The sequence below is a fragment of the Gobio gobio genome (assembly GCF_949357685.1).
Source record: "Gobio gobio genome assembly, chromosome: 1".
NCBI classification, from domain to species: Eukaryota; Metazoa; Chordata; class Actinopteri; order Cypriniformes; family Gobionidae; genus Gobio; species Gobio gobio.
This window is the reverse complement of record NC_137097.1, coordinates 48548113-48566886: the sequence shown is the minus strand read 5'-3', so window position 1 is coordinate 48566886 and position 18774 is coordinate 48548113. Positions and strand designations below refer to the sequence as shown.

At 37.1% G+C, this 18774-nt stretch overlaps 1 protein-coding gene across 1 annotated transcript in view; it reads right to left on the bottom strand.

Moving 5' to 3' along the window:
* emp2 (epithelial membrane protein 2) overlaps positions 1 to 18774 on the bottom strand; it is a 21540-nt gene extending 2766 nt beyond the window's left edge. The window contains exons 1-4 of the mRNA XM_079825895.1: positions 18618 to 18774; positions 4733 to 4841; positions 4290 to 4386; positions 3803 to 3943 (exon numbers count right to left, since the gene is read on the bottom strand). Of these exons, the coding sequence (XP_079682021.1) occupies positions 3803 to 3943; positions 4290 to 4386; positions 4733 to 4810 (316 nt within the window). The 5' untranslated portion in view covers positions 4811 to 4841; positions 18618 to 18774. The remainder of the gene's footprint in view (positions 1 to 3802; positions 3944 to 4289; positions 4387 to 4732; positions 4842 to 18617) is intronic.

Genomic DNA, 18774 nt, shown 5'->3' with positions numbered 1-18774 from the left:
GTTTACGAGCAGAGGAAGACGCGCGTGTCTAAGCTGTTGGATTCTACATTGATCGTGCTTTAGGTCTCGGCGTAGTGCTCAAAATGGGGCTTAAGTGTGTATTTCATCGATTCCCGAACACCGGCGCTACGTCATATTCTCGCGCATGCGTCGTGGAGGCGCACACGGAAGACAAGAACAAGTTGGATAAAGGTGTTATTTTGATTATTGTCTAAAAACTATTGTCGTCGCATTGTATGATTATTGTAGAGCCACTGTGGTGAGATAGACTTTGTAACGACGTTTTAAGTGCCTTTCATGGATCTTGGAAGTGTCAATGTACTGAATGCCAATGGAGGCCTGTGTGAAGCCTTTCTCAGCCATCAGCTTTCAACTAAAATATCTTCATTTGTGTTCCGAATATGAACGGAGGTCTTACGGGTGTCCAACGACATGAGGGTGAGTAATTAATGACAGAATTTTCATTTTTGGGTGAACTAACCCTTTAAGATAACACATTATTTTCTCGATAAAACAACGGAATTGACTCAAGATACTTATCCACATGATTAAGGAGGTCTTGAATGTCCCAAAAATATCAATAACTCATTTTCGACCAAAAATGAAGTAACTGCCTTTTTCCTTTGTAGGGCAGTATGGGTAGGTTTAAGGGTAGGGAAAGGTTCAACAGTGTAGTCGTAGATGTAATTACAGAAATTGATTATAGCTGTATTTACATGCAGTAAAATGTAAAAACGTGTATGTGCACAATAACTGCAACACAAATAAAGACATTTTTGATGAAATCCGAGAGCTTTCTTACCATCCATTGACAGTTTACGCAACTGAAGCATTGTAAACACAGTGCAGCGCTTCCGAGTTGTACGTCAGAATGCCGGCTCAGTATTGGCCAGCTCCTGCATCAGCATCACACGTATGCGCCATGGTGTTCATGTGAACAGCGTCAGCCAATACAGAGCCGGCATTCTGATGTAGTACCCGGAAGATGTCATGCCAAGCTCAGACAGTGAGTGTGTACTATGTGAACACCGTAGGAGACTAACACAAGAGAAGAAATTGCTGAGTCGTTATTTTTGTTTGTTTTTTGCGTATTTTTGCCGCTTCATAACATTAAGGGTGAACCACTGGAGTCACATGGACTATTTTAACAATGTCTTTACTACCTTTCTGGGCCTTGAAAGTTTCGGTTGCGTAGCCTGTCAATGGATGGTTTTCATTTTTGGGTGAACTATCCCTTCAATGCCTTTTTTATTTGCATATGCCTTGGGTGGGAATTCTTTAAATGAGGGAAATTGTGATGTGTTTGTTAGTCGAAGAAATTTCAAGACTACAATTGAGGCATTTCAGGGAGTTCAGAAACTTTGCTTACATAATTACATTGATGCATTGCTGCCACATACATATTATTTTTTTCACCCAATTATGTCGTAATAATGAGATATGTCGCTTTAACGACATCTTTTCTCGTTATAACGAGATCTTATGTTGTTAAAACAACATATATTTTCTCCTAATAAGGACATGTGTTGTATAGTGATGTGTACAAAATATGCCTGTATCTACATTAGAGAATTAATTTAGCCCAATGCCTTTGTCACACTTGTTTGAAAAGCAGAAGCAAGCTCAGCGTAAAATAGGCTCATCCGCAGCCTGTATCAGTGGCAGTTCCCATAGCACGAAATTGTTGTAATTTATTGATGTAGCCTTAACAGCTATGGGTAACAGGTGCCATGGATCGCTCACGATTAGCCTCAGTGGCGTAACTTTAACCTAGTAATAACGAATATCATAACTATCTATAGGCCTACTGTAATTAAACAGAAAAATGCTATAGTTTCAGCCTTATGCTGCGGTCACACTGAACGTGAATATCGCGTCTACCGCATCTAGTTGGACGCTTGAACATTTTGAATCCATTCGTGCGTCCACAGCAAATTGAACGAGTGTATAAATCAAGTGTTTGAAGGGAAATAGACGTGCGTTCAAGGCGCTCCAGGAGAAATATGCCATAAAACACCACTCTGCATTACTCAAAGGCCATTCCTGGCGTTCTTGGTTTGCTTCTTATTTATTAAATATACAGGCAATTAGATGAATCCTTGATCAAAATTAAAATACAATTTATAGAAAATCGAAATTCACTTTAAAGAAAGACTTTCTACAAAACAAAACTCAATAAAAATCATGTCTGACCCCACTCCATGTCTCCAGACATATTGTGCGTCTTACTGCTCACTTTCCATAATCAACATATGAAATTTAAAAAAATAATATAATAGGCTAATATTTACACATAGCCAACTATGAAACTAAATAGGCTACGTTTTCTTTAACCCTCTGTCAGACGAATGTGCTGGCGCATTTTTTCCTTTATGAAAAAATTATTTTGTTTATTAAACGCAAAGTTTTTAATTTCAAAAGCATCTCTAAATTCAGTTCATATTTCCAACAAACAAAATTCCAAGCCAAAATAACAAAGTGAAAAAAAAACGTGTAAATTGTTTCAGCTGTCATAAAGGAAAAAATGCGCGGGCGCTTTCGTCGGCATGAGTAAGATACATGGAATGGGGTCAGACATGATTTTTATTGAGTTTTGTTTTGTAGAAAGTCTTTCTTTAAAGTGAATTTCGTTTTCTATAAATTGTATTTTAATTTTGATCAAGGTTTCATCCTATTACCTGTAGCCTATATTTAATAAATAAGAAGCTAATCAAAATCGTCGGGAATGGATTGACGTGCGTAACTGGCCTGTTTCCTCTGCCTTTGAGTAAGGCTGAAACTATAGCGTATTTTTGTTTTTAATACATTTCTTGAATATTTGTCTTAATTACAGTAGGCCTATAGATAGTTATGATATTTGTGGCTGCACCAGAGTCCGTTATTACTAGGTTAAAGTTACGCCACTGAGGATAATCATGAGCAATCCATGGCACCGGTTACCCATGGTTGTTTAGGCTACATCAATAAATTACGACAATTTCGTGCTATGGGCACTGCCACTGATACAGGCTGCGGATGAGCCTATTTTACACTGAGCTTGCTTCTGCTTTTCAAACAAGTATGACAAAGGCATTGGGCTAAATTAATTCTCTAATGTGGATACAGGCATATATTTTACACATCACTATACAACACATGTCCTTATTAGGAGAAAATATCTGTCGTTTTAACGAGAAAAATATGTAGTTTTAACAACATAACATCTTGTTATTACGAGAAAAATGTTTTTACGACATAAGATCTGATTATTACGAGAAAAGATGTTGTTTTAATGACATAAGATCTCGTTATTATGAGAAAATGTGTCATTAAAACGACATAACATCTCGTTATTAAGACATAATTGAGTGAAAAAAAAATTATATGTATGTGGCAGCAATGCGTCACCGTACATAATAACTCCCTTTCGAGTCACTTTGTAATTTTGCAGACCTTTCTCATGCTCAAACAGAAACACTACAAAACCAAGAAAATCGAAAATGTAAAAAGTGGGACCCAAACACTTTATAAAATTCCACTTAGAAAAAAAGACTCAATTATTTTGTACATGCAACTCTATAACAGATTTTTGAAATGCACTTTGGGTCCATTTTACAAAACAAGTCCTTCAAAATTGGGGCAATTTACAGACTAGAATAAAATAATTATTTAGTCACAAAATAAACCACAATACCGATCTTGATTTTGTGTAAGGACCAGCTGACTGTACATTTTCCTTAGTGCATAGACAATAACTGAGAAATCACAAATGTGCTGATAAAGATGATTTACTGTAAAATACATATTGTGGGCATGAGCTCACCAGACAAAAGTTGGATGATGGCCGTAAATACAAATCTTTCCCCCTGCTTTAGACGGAAGAGCTGAAGGATGAAGATAAAGAAACCCACACAGCACAAGATAGTGGCCAGTATCATGCTGGCCTGGACAATCTGAAGATACGCTGATGAAGAGGAAGAGAACACAACACAAGGTTAATTTGTGAAAATGTTGCGCAGAAATGATGGGAGATGATATATATGGTGGAGTCTAAAGTCTCACTGTCAAAAAATACTTCTATTTTGCATTTTCCTGATTGAACACAGTCTCAGTGATATTCAAAACATTTATGTTGCAACTGAACCAAGAGGCAATAAGTGTCTGTCTGAATCTGGCCATGTTTGATCAATAAGCAACTTTGAACAATGCCATTAAAACAAACATTCAAACATTTATACTGCACAACGTTTTGCCCCGTCCAAAATAAATACTGATTATATTTTTTTGATTTTATGATAATCAAGGCCTACCTGCTTCATAGGTTGCACTTTTTGGTATGTCATAACAGTCAGTGGTGTTGCAGTGATACCAGAGATCTAAGTAGGAGTTGTTTGAAACCCACCATACCTAGAAAAGATGGAGAATAGGTTAGTTCTGGTTTTTATATACAGTATATACACACACACAACATACATGCATACATACATGACAAAAATATACAAATTTATATATAAAAAAATTAAGAACTGATGAAGCATAAATACGCTGCAGAAATGTTTGTATTTATTTATTTAAAATAGGAAATATGATTGCTTAGAAAATAAAAGCACACGTCTCCCCAACGGGCAGCACAATTTAAACACCAAAAGTTGAATTCCTAGAGTTTTGCTGGGATTTTTTGCTGAAATCCCTAACACAAACAACGAGCAGTAAGAGCAGTCTAATTAAAAAAGACCAAAGAAAATTAACTTACATTTCTGATGGTTGCTATGAAGAGTAGTATTGCTGAGGTGAAGTGGAATAGGATGATGGCGGCCAAAATAATCAACATGGTTGTTGGTGGAACAGGAAATCAAAAGAATCTAAAAAAAAAAAAAGGAAGACGTGTGAATATTATAAACATCCTGTTGAATGAATACTTGACACTCATGAGAGCAGATACGGAGACCTGGAACTGTAATTTGAGCAATAATAGTGTTAGTCTCTCCTTCTCTAGACTTGGTGGGAAAATCACCATATGCCCATTTGACCAGCCTCTTTTTACTCTGAATTTGACCTTGGAAGTACTTTTACAGAACTATTTGTATTTTAAAAATACCCATTTATAACAGTGAACACCAATGGCAAAAAAAATTAAAAATGAAAGGACTAACATTTTTTTCTATATATTATTAGTTACCTATTTTTGTTTTGCAAACTTGTTAGAACTTGCACTAATGTAGCAGAGTAAATAAATTAATACAATTATAAACATCCAAAACAATAAGGATTCAAACCATTTCATACTATTTAATAAACAGTTTTTAGCATGATTTGAGATTAAAAAGCTATACATCTGTAGTACCATTGTTGTCAGATTTTGTTGAGATTTCAGACCTTCCCTATTCAAGATAGAAGCTTAGTTCAAAAACCTCACATGGGTTTCGCTGAAAATCACAGTCAGCTTCTGCCTACGTCATACACGTGAGCCTCAGAGTCGGCTGCTAATATAGCTTCCCATGATTCACTGCAGTACAGCCACATACAGACAGCCTATACATCTCAGCCTGCACCACAGACGCTTCGAGCCATTTATGAATGGCTTTTTTCACTGGAGGTGAGAAACCTTACTACAGCTGGAAGGGACGGATGACTGAATGATGTAACAGATCATGGCTTGTAGTGTCTGGAAAAGACAATACAAATTCTAGGTCTTTTCTTGTTAATAAAAAGAGCACAGAAGGAGGGAGTGATAGAAATCACTGATTCCTAAAACCAACAGTCGAGTATTAAAGACGATGCTCTCCTCCTTTTCCTATAGCTTACACACCTCCCATTACCAACATCTCAGTCTCATCCACTACCAGCTCATCAAAAACTACTTTTTGAAGTTATTTTTCTCCAGGTATAGGCTACCTATCATAGTGACATGATCATTTAAATCTGACCTGAGGTGGCGCCATTGAGCCAAGATGCAAAAACTCTCTAACATAAACAAGCAATGGATGGATGGATGGATGGATCCTGTTATGACTTTTCCTCTGTAATATTACTTTCTCTATCCATAAACACAAAAGGAGAAATATAGCTGAATGTCAAAGCTGCTCATTATCATATAATAAAAGTAAATGGTGTCCACAAATGTCAAGATTTTCAAGGACAGAGCAACTTAATTTTCGATCTTCAATCTTAAATTTAGATTTATTACATGGCTTCACAAGCACAAATGTCACATACTTTTTTTAAGCTGCTTTTTTCCTCATCCTTTTTGGAGTCTGACAAGTCACAATTAAATTGTACTGTATAGAAAAGAAACCAGACGTTCTGCTAAACTTGAGCAAGATAGAAAGTCATACACAGGTTTGAAACAACATGGCAGAATGTGGGTGAACTGGTATGTGGGACATAGGGTGTGGCATATCAGCAATGCAGAGTTTAGGTGATAAAATGGTTAAAGAATTGAGGCTCAGCTTGAAGAAAACGCAAAGAAACATGCCCAATTACAGCTCACAACCAAGCCATAAGATTCAGCCAACACAGTCATAATAAAAGAGACCTGATTCGGCTAACAGGAAGCCAGTCTCAGTCCATACTCAGAGCACAAGGGAGACACAATGTGGGAGGATACGGGATGATGCTCGTCTAGTACAGGCACATATTCCTCAGAGCATCTCTACAATCACAAGGCAGAAAAATCACTTCTTTTTTAGCTTTCATAATTTCTTGTAAGGTCAGGGAAGGTACTGGGAACCAAATTAAGCGTAGGCAATAATAAAGACAGAGCATGTTGGTCATTTATTCAGAGCCTGTAGTGGAAATCCTCTGGAGACCTTCATCCCCTCAGGCTGTACATTAGCTGTCTGTCTTTGTAGAGTGTAAAGTGGGAGGCTGGTCTCATTAAATCGTAGTGTATCGTGGTCTCGGTCCACACATGGTCTTAATTTTCTCTGCAGCTGCCTTCCTGTGTTGTACTGAGGGGCGTAGAGGCCTGGAAGGGGAGGAGCCAGGGGAGGAGGAACAGGAGATGAAACGCTCAAAACATACTGTTCAAAATATGATTTCAACTAGCAAATGTGTTGAGCAGATGATTCTGAGGCAATAGTGCAAACTGTGTGACTTCTTTAAAGCCATTTTTTTAAGACATTAAAATGAAAATGATCAAGTTAAAGAGACAGCTCATCCCCCCCCCCAAAAAAAAACCGAATAAATAAAATTCCTATTTGAAAACAGAACATATTTGAATCATGCAATTACAATGAATGGGGACGGGATGCAAAAGCAAATATCATAAAATTAGTTAAGATAACGCACAGGGTTATTTTTCTAAATTTTTGTACAATTCATAAGTTATATTATTATTTATTTAGCCTTCTACCATTTTAAATTTAGCAAGAAATAAATGTTCTATATATTTGTATTTTTAACCATGTTTTATAACCAACTGCATATTTCTGTTATGTTTATGTTATGTTATGTTATAGATCGTATTGTGAACAATACATTCATGCATATGTTTTTTTTCTTTTCACAATCAGCGTCTGTGCCACTGTGCCCCACCTCTGCTCCAACCCTGCTCATAATGTTTAATCAAAATGTAATAACCTTCCGGTGAAAATGTCAGACTTCTTTTTGGTGATATATACAGGACTTCTCCAATCATTCACTCAAACTCTGTCCCTGCAAGCTCAAATGTATCTGCCTCAGGCAGGGTTTCCAGGTTTGAGTAACAAAACCAGCCAAATTGCTATTCAAAACAAATATCACGGCCAAAACTAGCCCAATCTGTAGAAATCTAGTCCCGGGGGTGGGGCGGGGGGGTGTTGCTTCAACCCGGGGACTTAAAAAACAACCCGCAGCAACAGTGTAAAAGTAGCCCATTTCTTGGCAACACTGATCTGCCTCCACTTTTGAGAGAAACGCACACATCTCAGCATCCAATTAAAAACGGATGCATAGAAAATGCCCTTTTTTCTTTTCCAATAATCTGCACTTGGATGCACATCACAATATGGAAAAAATATCTGTTGCTATACTTTGGTTTCATCACTACTTTAAAATAAAAATATGCATAATGTAATAATATACAAATATCATTAAACTAAATAACTTAAGGCTATTGCTTTATGTATTTTTCAGCAGACACTGTAGTAATTGGTTGGAATCCCTGCATTTCCAAGAGCTGCTGGGAGGCGCCTGCTAATTTGCTGAAATCTATAATGACACAAATGTGGCATTTAACACACACAGAGAACTAGTGTTTTGTTGTTTATGTCACTTGTAGCTCTCTGAATGGTGGGAAAATTCCTGTAGATGGCTAAGAAGTGAGGAAAACTGAAACCCTTTGACTAGACAGAGGCCCACCACATACATACATGAGGAACATGAGGAAGAACATACTGAAAATTGTATGTTGGCTACACAGAGGGATAATCGTCTGTGCACGGTCCCCTCAGGACATTTAGAAACAAAAGATCTACTGTAGAGGTTCACCGAGGCCAAGGGCAAGAGTAGAATCGGCTGCACAGTTGATTTACTTCAGCTTTCACAGGAACTGTGTACCTGTAATCATCAAAAGCGGCAATACACAACCACACAGGTCTTAAAGAAATACTCAGTGTGATTTATGTTCGGTCGCCAGCATGTTGATAACCAGAAATATTAATGTCTTGTCCCTACTTCTCTTTAAAACTGTTATATATAACTATATATTTCTGTATAAAGTTATTTATATAAAATGTTATATTCCAAAATGCATTGCCATGACAACATAAAGCCTAAAACTTTAAAAGTAATGTAAAAATCGTCATTTAACAGCTTTACAGCTCAAATAATGCACAGGTCTTAACAGAACAATTAATGTAAGTGCTATTATAAAATAAGCTTCACGTTTATGCTTTTAAATCCTTCATATATTATTAGCGTTAACAAAAACTAAATCTAAAACTATTCATTTTTGTTAATTGAAATAACGGTGAAATGTAATGTTATATAAATATGAAGAATAAGAATATCAAACATCTAATATCAAAAGAATTCACGGTAACGATATATCGCGTTATCTATAGAAACCTTGGGGAAAAATAATGTTATCAGTCAAATTCATATTTACTTTGTTTATTATGCGTTTTGCTTTATTTTTTTAGCCAACGAATCACATTGCATAAAACAATTGAGACTCTGGCTCTCTCTGGCTTCTTTGACTGTATTTGAAGCAAACATTCATATGTTTTTATCTGAATGAGCACACTTTTTGACTAAAAGCCTTAAGGGATGTGATGCAAAATATTGTTACACGCTTAATTAACACAATATCAATATTTTGTGTTTTCAATATCATGGTTATTGTTAATAACGGCTTATCGCGACACCCCTAGTTTATGAAGTGAGGCCAGAACTGCAACAACTCTGATAAAGTACAATTTAAACACCTTGTGTGGCTTTTGAGTGTGGGTAACCATTTTAATGAATAAATATGTCAGTTCTCTACATTAGATCAATCAGTCAGACTGAAGTCAAATCACAAATTACAGACATCTGTACCACAGCTGCACAAAACAAAGAGAAAAAAAAGCTTTAGTTCAGCCTCATAATGGAGTCGGGGGGCTGAGGCCCCCGTTAAAGTTTATATAGGCTGAGACATGAAAACCTATGAACGTTTGTCTTGGAAACTAGCCGTGGAGTTTCAGTTTGCTACGATCCTGCGGGATGATAATGACAGCCATACCTCCAGAGCCTCGAGGTTTCCATAGCACTTACAAACCATCATTAGTAAATTAATTGGAGTCAGCACTTTAAAAGGTAGCAGATAAGCCATTTCGACTTATTTCTGTGTGGAGAAATGTCTGCATGTGTGTGTGTGTGTGTGTGTGTGTGTGTGTGTGTGTGTGTGTGTGTGTGTGTGTGTGTGTGTGTGTGTGTGTGTGTGTGTGTGTGTGTGTGTGTGTGTGTGTGTGTGTAAACACTAAGAAGCCCCTGCTCATTTCCCCTAAGCTTGGTGGAAAACGCTGACTTGAGTTTCACTTTAATGTCATTTTTTCATAAAAGCCGCAGTCTCCAGCAAGCTTCCAATTCGGCCACTGCTGAAAACAGAAACTGCAGTCATGGAACAAATGATTGAGATGAGAAGGAAAGCTTCAATGCCACCCAGCAAAGCTTTGTAGACTTAATCCAGGGCATGTAAGTTCCTGTATGACTAGGACTGGGTATCAGCACTGATTAACAGATTTGTTTCAATTTGTTTCTGATTTGATGAAATGTCAACAGACCTGTTTATTATATGAAACATTTTTCAAAATATATTGTCGTTCCACAGAAGAAAGTTATATAGGTTTGAAATGACATGAGGGTGAGTAAACCATCCCTTTAATTTGATTTTGCAGTTCTCATGGGACCACAGAACTTTTTAAGCCAATGACCTGAGCTGTAAATACCATGTGACAAATCACTTCTGAAAGTGATGTGAACGCTGATTGGCTGTTTGAACACAAACCGTGGTGGTCCATTTAAGGAGGCTGATATATATAAATCGATTATTTAAACCAGTGAAAGATTACAGCATTAATCACAGGTAATTACAGGTAATTACACTAATTGCATCATTTAACAATGCGTTATGAATAAAATATGTTTAAAAACAAATACAAATTTTTTTTTTTACATGGTTGTATGATAAATATATAATTTTTTATATTTTTATAAAATTACTTTCAAAATATAGTATGCAGTTGTATTTGAGTTATCCACACTGTAGGCATGGATTAAAACAAATGTTACCTTTATAACTTTGGTAGTTACACATATTTTTGTGGCGATTTAGAGTCTTCTGATGGACTGGCACTGACCGCAAAAACAGTCCCAAAGGCCTTCACTAGTGACTATCCTGAGATGTGACGTCAAAGGCAGCAGTTACCGCACAGACGACCCAACAATTACTCCCGTTTCATTGTGCGTCAGTGTGTCTCCTACAGTATTTAAACAGAAGCAGTGTGAACTCAGAGAAAGGAATTTTCCTCTGTAAAATGACGCAGCCAGACATCCCTAACTCTGCTTATGAAACCCATATTTGAGTGGAATCCAAAGGATTAAGTGTTTTATGAATTATGTCTGGTGCAAATATTGTGCTCATGAAGTCCAGATAATATAACAGTTGCTATATAAATCCAGAAATGACATGCAAATGTGAACTGCAGCACCCAGTTTGACCTAACCCGACCCTAACTACCAGCGTCGAGCAAGAAGGAAAACCTCAAAGTAAACGAGGGATATGAGGGGGAATGTTTTAGTGGGTACATTTGACATGGCCTGCGGTTTCAAATGTCGGCCCAAAGGTAACAAAGCATTCATGGGTTGTTTCACACTCCTGAGACCAACTTGCATTTGGAGATCTGAAAGAATGCAGATAAAAGGGAAGAAAAGCGTGCAATGCATCTGAAACGGACAGAAATGATGACGCATAGAGTTTAGTGTGAAGTCAACCCATGCACGCCTTTCATTTTAGATGTCCTTCACTGCCAGGATAAAAGGAAAGAGGCTAAAAGAACCGTTCTCTGAAACAGTTGTGAAGCTGTGAAGGTTAACAGCCATGGATAGACAACATATTCATCTCTCAGGCAAGTGCTAGGCTTTCTTAAAGCTATAAACAATGATTTAATTAAGATCAATGCACTCTCACAGACTCATTTCCACTGAAGCGCTCATGTTTATCCTATCAGGGAAAGGCGTTTGTTTTAAAGTACAGTTGTAAATTAAACAGCCCCGTTCTTGCTCAATAAAGTTAAAATTAAGCACAAGCTGCTGAAATGTGCCTGCTGGGTCCCATCTAACTTATTTCCTAACAGGCCTCTTGTAACATTCAATGACTACAGTTCACACAAAGACATCAAGATAAGCGTTTTTCACGCATTCTGCCGTAGAGCATATTTGTCAGTGGCATCTAAGATCGGTAATCTGGGGCATGTGTTGCAATTTGCTTCAAGGATCAAGGAAACAACCAGACCTCTGCCACACATCTTTGACTTGTCTGTGCCACTTCAATGGGCACCATACTTCAATGCTACTTCTGATATGAAGGACAAATGGATTTGCAACGGTCACTTTGTCGCATCTTACACAGAGAAATAGTTCACAGAAAAATGAAAATTCTCTCATCGTTTTTTCACCCTCATGTGTTCCAAACATGTATGACTTACTTTCTTCTGTGGAACTACAAGAAGATACTATTAAGAACATTGGGGTCCAAACAACATTGGACCTCATTGACTTTCATTGTATTAACCCCTTAATGAATTTCCTTATGAAATTCCACTATCCAAACTTAAATCACTGTAATTCAAGAATGCTGTACTAAATATTTGTTTATTTTATATGAAATAAATATTTTACAAAAATGTTTTTACCCTAAAATTACTATAAGACCAAAGCCGTATGTCTAACCAAGTTGTGTTCCAAATTTGTAGTTGATATCTCAAAAATTGAAGTTCCAATGAGATTTTGTTTAGGCGCTGTACCAAAAAAAAAAGCCACTGGGTGTCATCCACATTCCATGATTTTTTTCAATGCATTTTCCTGTGACAAATTACAAAATTTCGGTCCAAATATCACTTCCATCACAAAACAGTCACCAAATATGGAACCTTGAGACTCAGACGTTTCCGACGATATGTGTTTTGTCAAGATTAGAAAAGATTTTGATAATAAATATGAAACATGACACCGCCCACTAGGGGAGGAGCCCGTTAGAAGAATTTAGAGTACAGTTTCCATGGTAACGCAATGTCCGATTTCAAAACGGTTTTCACAGGATGATTTTTGAGTCCGTAAGCTTTCGAATGATATCTAATTTATGATAATTAATAAAATATATGATACAGAAAAAGGCAACAAAAAAAAGAGCACCAGGCAGTTAAGGCGTTACTTTTTTTTTTTTTAAATGTCTTGTTCTGCAGAAGAATGAAAGACACACAGGTTTGGAACAATATGAGGGTGAGTAAATTATGACATTTTGGGTGCACTATAAGTTTTTTTTTTAGCAGATTTATTAATTATGAAAATTTCTGATTAAAACACATTTTAAATAAATGTTAATCAATCAAAATCAGAAACATTTGAAGAAGGATCACAATGCATTGGTGAATATTTCCCCCCCACCACTACTAATTAAATAACATAATCCAAAGCCATAATATGTAAATATGTTTTGTTGGTTAACCTAAAATGTCATGCCTCTAAAGTTTTGAGTAGACCAAAATGTAGTATGGGTTCTATCTGTGGTTGTTTATTGGATGGAGGCAGATCTGAATGTGTAAGGAAAAATGATTGGAGATTAATGGAATATGACGACAGAGAGAAGTCTAACGTTTCACTGGAGGATCCAGTTATGACCTCTTGTTTAAAATGTATTAAAAAAAAATTAAGCATATGCATTAACTAATTGTTCACTGGGAAGCATCTAGAAACGTCCATTTCATGCCGACTTTAATGTCTAAATTACCTGTTTTTATTCTGGTTTAAAAATATAATTTAGTATGCATGAATCAAACTCACTACACCAAGCAATTTTTGAGTCAGTTCAGACAGAAATAGCTCCTCAAATTAACAACTGCACCTTACTTATACAGTGTCGCAGGAATTAATTATGCAGCTCTGAACACACGCCAGGAATTACTGACATCTCTGATTATCTTTTCCTCACTGTTCAACCCCTGTAGCAGCACTGGTGCTTGTGAACTAGAATGGGCGCACAAGGCTTATTTTTGGGGAAAACACAAAAGCCAGAATTGCTGCCTTTGGCAGGCTGCCTGAAATGAAGTTAAATGTACAGAACAAACAAAGCTTGGTTTTGGGTATGGTCTATAAAGCATTTTAAGCCCCACCCACAAGTACTTTTGGAAGTACAAAAAAAGGAAAGGAAAAAAGCAAAACAAGCTCCCAGCAAGAATGATGTGCACAGTGTGAACGCTACTTTTACGAAGCCTTAAGGTCTCTATTACACAACCGTAGAGGTTCTCCACAGATATTTCAACACTGTGCCGTTTTGGCACAAGGGAATCCTCATTTTGTAAAAGGAGTGTATTTTGGCAAGGCACATGTGTTCCTGCTGCAGCTGATCTCAGGAGGAGCCTCATTCACACAAGGTAGGGGTCCCGACTCCCAATCGTCCCTTGGCGTGGCCTGCTGGGTTGAAAGCCTGCTCTGGGTGCTGATAGGCTTTCATCTCATTACTGTGGCTCTACCGCAGAGCAATGCTGCTCAGGTGCCGCGGGCCGTGTTTTCACATCGCATTCCACTGATGACACGCCGCCAGCGTGAGTAACGGCTCCCACATGGATCTGTCAAAAGACACGCTGCCGAAACCCAGCGGCTACATCCAGACAACCTCTCTTGCTGAGAATCAGGACGGCAATGATTAATGCATTTACACACTGTCCGGATTCTCAGTAGCTCCTTTGATCTTTCAACAGGGATGAAGAGAGGACTCTAGTTACTCCCAAAGAGCTTCTTGTTGCTTCCAATGCACTTAGCAACAAGTTTTACATTTGAAGTGCTAAAACCACAGACAAGGGAAGAGTTTTGAGGCCAATGCTGAGTAAAATCAGTAATATCAGACCGACTAAGATCAAAAACACTACCGGTCAAAACTTTGGGAGCTGTATTTTTTTATTATTTTTTTAAAGAGGTCTTTTATGCTCAATTCTCCATTCATCGGATCAAAATGTATGCTATATATGTATGCTTTAATTAAATATATATTTTTAAATATTAAAAGCTGAATTTTCAGCATCATTACTCCAGTCTTCAGAGTCACACGATCCTTCAGAAATCATTCTAATATGATGATTTGAAGTTTTACTGTCACTTTTGATCAATTTAATGCATCCTTGCCAAATAAAAGTACTAATTTATCTAGAATTTACACTATTCTTTTCAGTACTTAAATTCACGAAAATTGATTAGACATTAAAAACACGTTGATTTTAGTGTTTCCTTAGATAATAGTAGGCTATTGATTATTGGCACTTACATTAATATTATTGCTTTACTCAGGCAACCCTCCCTTTGATTACCCATATTACTATAATTTGCAGTTTCTGACTGAAAATTAACTGGTAAAACACCACCTTAAAGGGATAGTTCACCCAAAAATGAAGATTCTGTCATCATTTACTCGCCCTCAAGTTGTTCCAAACCTGTATGAGTTTCTTTGTTCTGCTGAACACAAAAGAAGATATTATTAAGCATGTTTGTAACCAAGTAGGGGAAAAAATACTATGGTAGTCAATGGTTGCTCTATCTGCTTTAATAACAAACATTATTCAAAATATCTTCTTTTGTGTTCAGCAGAACAAAGAAACTCATACAGGTTTGGAACAACTTGAGGGCGAGTAAATGATGACAGAATTTTCATTTTTGGATGAACTATCCCTTTAAGGTGGTGTTTTACCAGTTAATTTTCAGTCAGAAACTGCATATTATAGTAATATGGGTAATCAAAGGGAGGGTTGCCTGAGTAAAGCAATAATATTAATGTAAGTGCCAATAATCAATAACCTATAGCCTATGACTATGACCAAAATCCTCCTCTCATCTCTAAATACATGTCTTTAGACCATGTCTATAAAAGAGATACATGTATGTTTCTTTCCCCTCTCTTATATTATATGAAATGGGACATGTTCATTGCTAAACATGGCATTTGTTCTTGTGTTTGTAACTGACCTGTGTCTCTGGTAAGACTGGTATCTCAGGTAAGACCTCCTCGTAGAGTTTTACATATGACTTTAAGCTTTAGAAATGTCACCCTTGTGCACACTTGGCTACCAAAATCCACAGCAGCAACACATGTGCAATTCATTGTCCCAATCCCAAAAACATGCAAACACATTATAACATCCCAGACTCAAAGACTGGTTTTACGATTCACACATTTTCCAAGCCACTTTGTCTGTGACACAACAGTGACCCTGGATTCAACCTATCACTGCAGATGAATGAGTTTCAGTGTTATTCTTTCTGTAATTGGTGAAAACAAATAAAGATTACAAAGCCTCAAGTCAATAGAAACATCTTTAGTGGGCTGCTTCATTTTTTCGCTCTCATTTCACAGCATTATTTTCCAGAGAACTCTCCAATAATCTGATATATCTACCAAATCCTTACAATATAGTTCATGAAAAGATGAAACTATCTGAAATTCTTTGTCATAGTTTTGCTCAAGCAATAATAGAGTTTGGAAATATCTCCCAATACAGTCTCTCTTCAAGTAAAGTTCAGAATCCTGTGGTGTAAGTTTCAATTGAACATGAACTGACTAGGTAAATAAGAGTAGCAGAAATGTTTCAGCTTCATATACCTTAAAAGTCTAATACTTATAATGTTTGTATGTGGACGGTGTACAACACATTTTACATGTGTTATGCATGAGTTTGCAGTCTGTATTGAATGTGATGCATAAAAAAACTGCGTACCACAAAATAATGGCAGAAAGTCTTTTTATGCACCCAAACATAGAAAGACACATTTTTCATGATTCACCAACAAAGGACTCTTATGAGTGAATATTAAACATACAGAGTGACTAATGTACCATGATTCCCAAAAGGAATGACTAATGAGCCGATTCTCTGAAATCAGTTAAAAAGACAAGTTATCCGTTTGAATCATAACTCTGAAACCTTTTCCCATGAACAATTCACAACATAAGCAGAGCAATAATGTCTTTCATAATGCAAGCTAAAATGAAATTATAACTGAAATACACTCAAACGATCAAATCAATCCAATTGTAAACTCATGGAATCCAAATACGAACTGAATAAAAATCAGGAACATATATATGGTTACTCAGTCCAATGGTTTTATTTTGCTTCGCAATAGGCCTGTGGATATCTATATGCTAATATTTAGATGCATGTTTATTCACATGGTGTTCTTAGTCAATTATTGATTCAACCTTAAAGTTTATTTAACTACCGGCATTTCATGCTAAACTCTTTTGCAAATTTGATTAAAAGAAGATACATGATTTTGGGAGGAGAATTCAGTCTCTTACAAACATTGAGGGGTCCACGCCTCCTCCAAATCTACGACTATGGAAACAGAGCTTGGTCACTCTGAGCTTGACGTGACAAAACACACACACACACACACACACACACACACAAAGTGTCCAGAGCTTAAGCTTAGCCAAAGGGAGAGGCATTTCCTGATCCAAACATTGACAGCATGCATTCAATTGAACATCCCATCCGCAAACAAAACCCGCCACCTATTCTCTGGAAAGCCCTGCAAGCAGCACATTTCCGAGAGGCATCAGTTAGATCAATCAGAGACCCAAAACAAAAGAGAAAATAAACTGAGGTTGGAAACAATTTAGTCAATAAGTCACTGGAAAAATCTCTCACTTTTGAAGCATGGAAAATGAATACATGGGGAAAAAAAGACATCACTTTGTCCAAATCATCCAAATACAGTCTCTCAACAGGGGAGTTGGTGCGAAATTGTCACCACAAAAGAGTTGTGGTGTGGGTGATGTATGGATAGGTTAGACTCCCACACAAACTGTGTGTAGAATGATAAATATGTTTCGAATAATAGTGGATATGAGTTTTCATGGTGGCCAGACTATACGTCATACTGTGTTTTAAAGGCTTGTGCATGTATCCTTTCCTAGAGCGGTTTGGCTTTTGATAGGTCGGTTTGAATTATGGCACTCACTGCGGCTGTGTTTGTGTTTTTAATAGCAGAGCAGACGGGCATCCGGAAATCCAGTCCAGTGAAAACGGCTGCACCTCATGAACACGCTTCACACTCCCCACCCCCAAAACAGTCCCACGAGCAACACGCTGGAATGTGCCACTGAGAAAGCACTGCAACTGGCTATCTTGCACAAACTGAACTGAGGGAGATAAACTGCCACACATGCAAAATTAATCAGACATGCAAAACATGTTATAGCACCACCTCAGGAACAACACTCGGTCTTGTAAAGCACAAAACATCACACCCTCTACAACATTTTCATAACATTATATCAGATTTGATCAGACAAATCTCATACTATTTTTCCTCTACAACATATTTGAACTGGAACATGATTGTTTATTGAATATTGACTATATTGACAGATAAAATTATTTCACCAGGGGGCGATATGGGACACAAAGTTGGAGGTTCTTCAACAATTTTAAAATGCACAACCGCCAAACATGAAAACAAATCCTGAACATTTAAATAACCTACTAGATTATTGTTTATTTATTTTTTTATTTTTCTTTCAAAACATTGTTTTTCTTTTCTGATGTAAAAACCAAAGTCAAACTAGATACTCCCACTTGCTTCAAAGTATGATTCAAAAGACTACAAGTAAACAAAACATACCTAAGAATATTAAGTAAAGTGATAAGCATAAGCTGGTGATTCATCAGTGAAGCATCACCACCAACGCCCCTTTTCTCGCAAACTCTCTCTTCTCTCCAGTTTAAAAGGCTATAAACTCTCAAACACTTTAATAAAACCTTTTAGACAGCAATAAATCAACTGTCTACTGGCTCCAGCCAATATTTTCTAGACATCAGAGATGCTGTGATCCTCTCTAAGAGTGTTGTCACTCAGCTAAAAACTCTTTGCATGCAGAAAAAAAGTTACTTGTGATTCACACTCACCGCTGTAGAGAAGCCTAAAGGGTCAAATATTGTATAGCTTGAAAAGTGCAGCCAGATGTGGGGACGAAATGATGCACGCGTGACTGCAGGGTAAACGTAGTAGTAGTGAAATGAGGAAAAAGTGCACGCTCCTCCTCTACAAAATCCTGAACTGCCC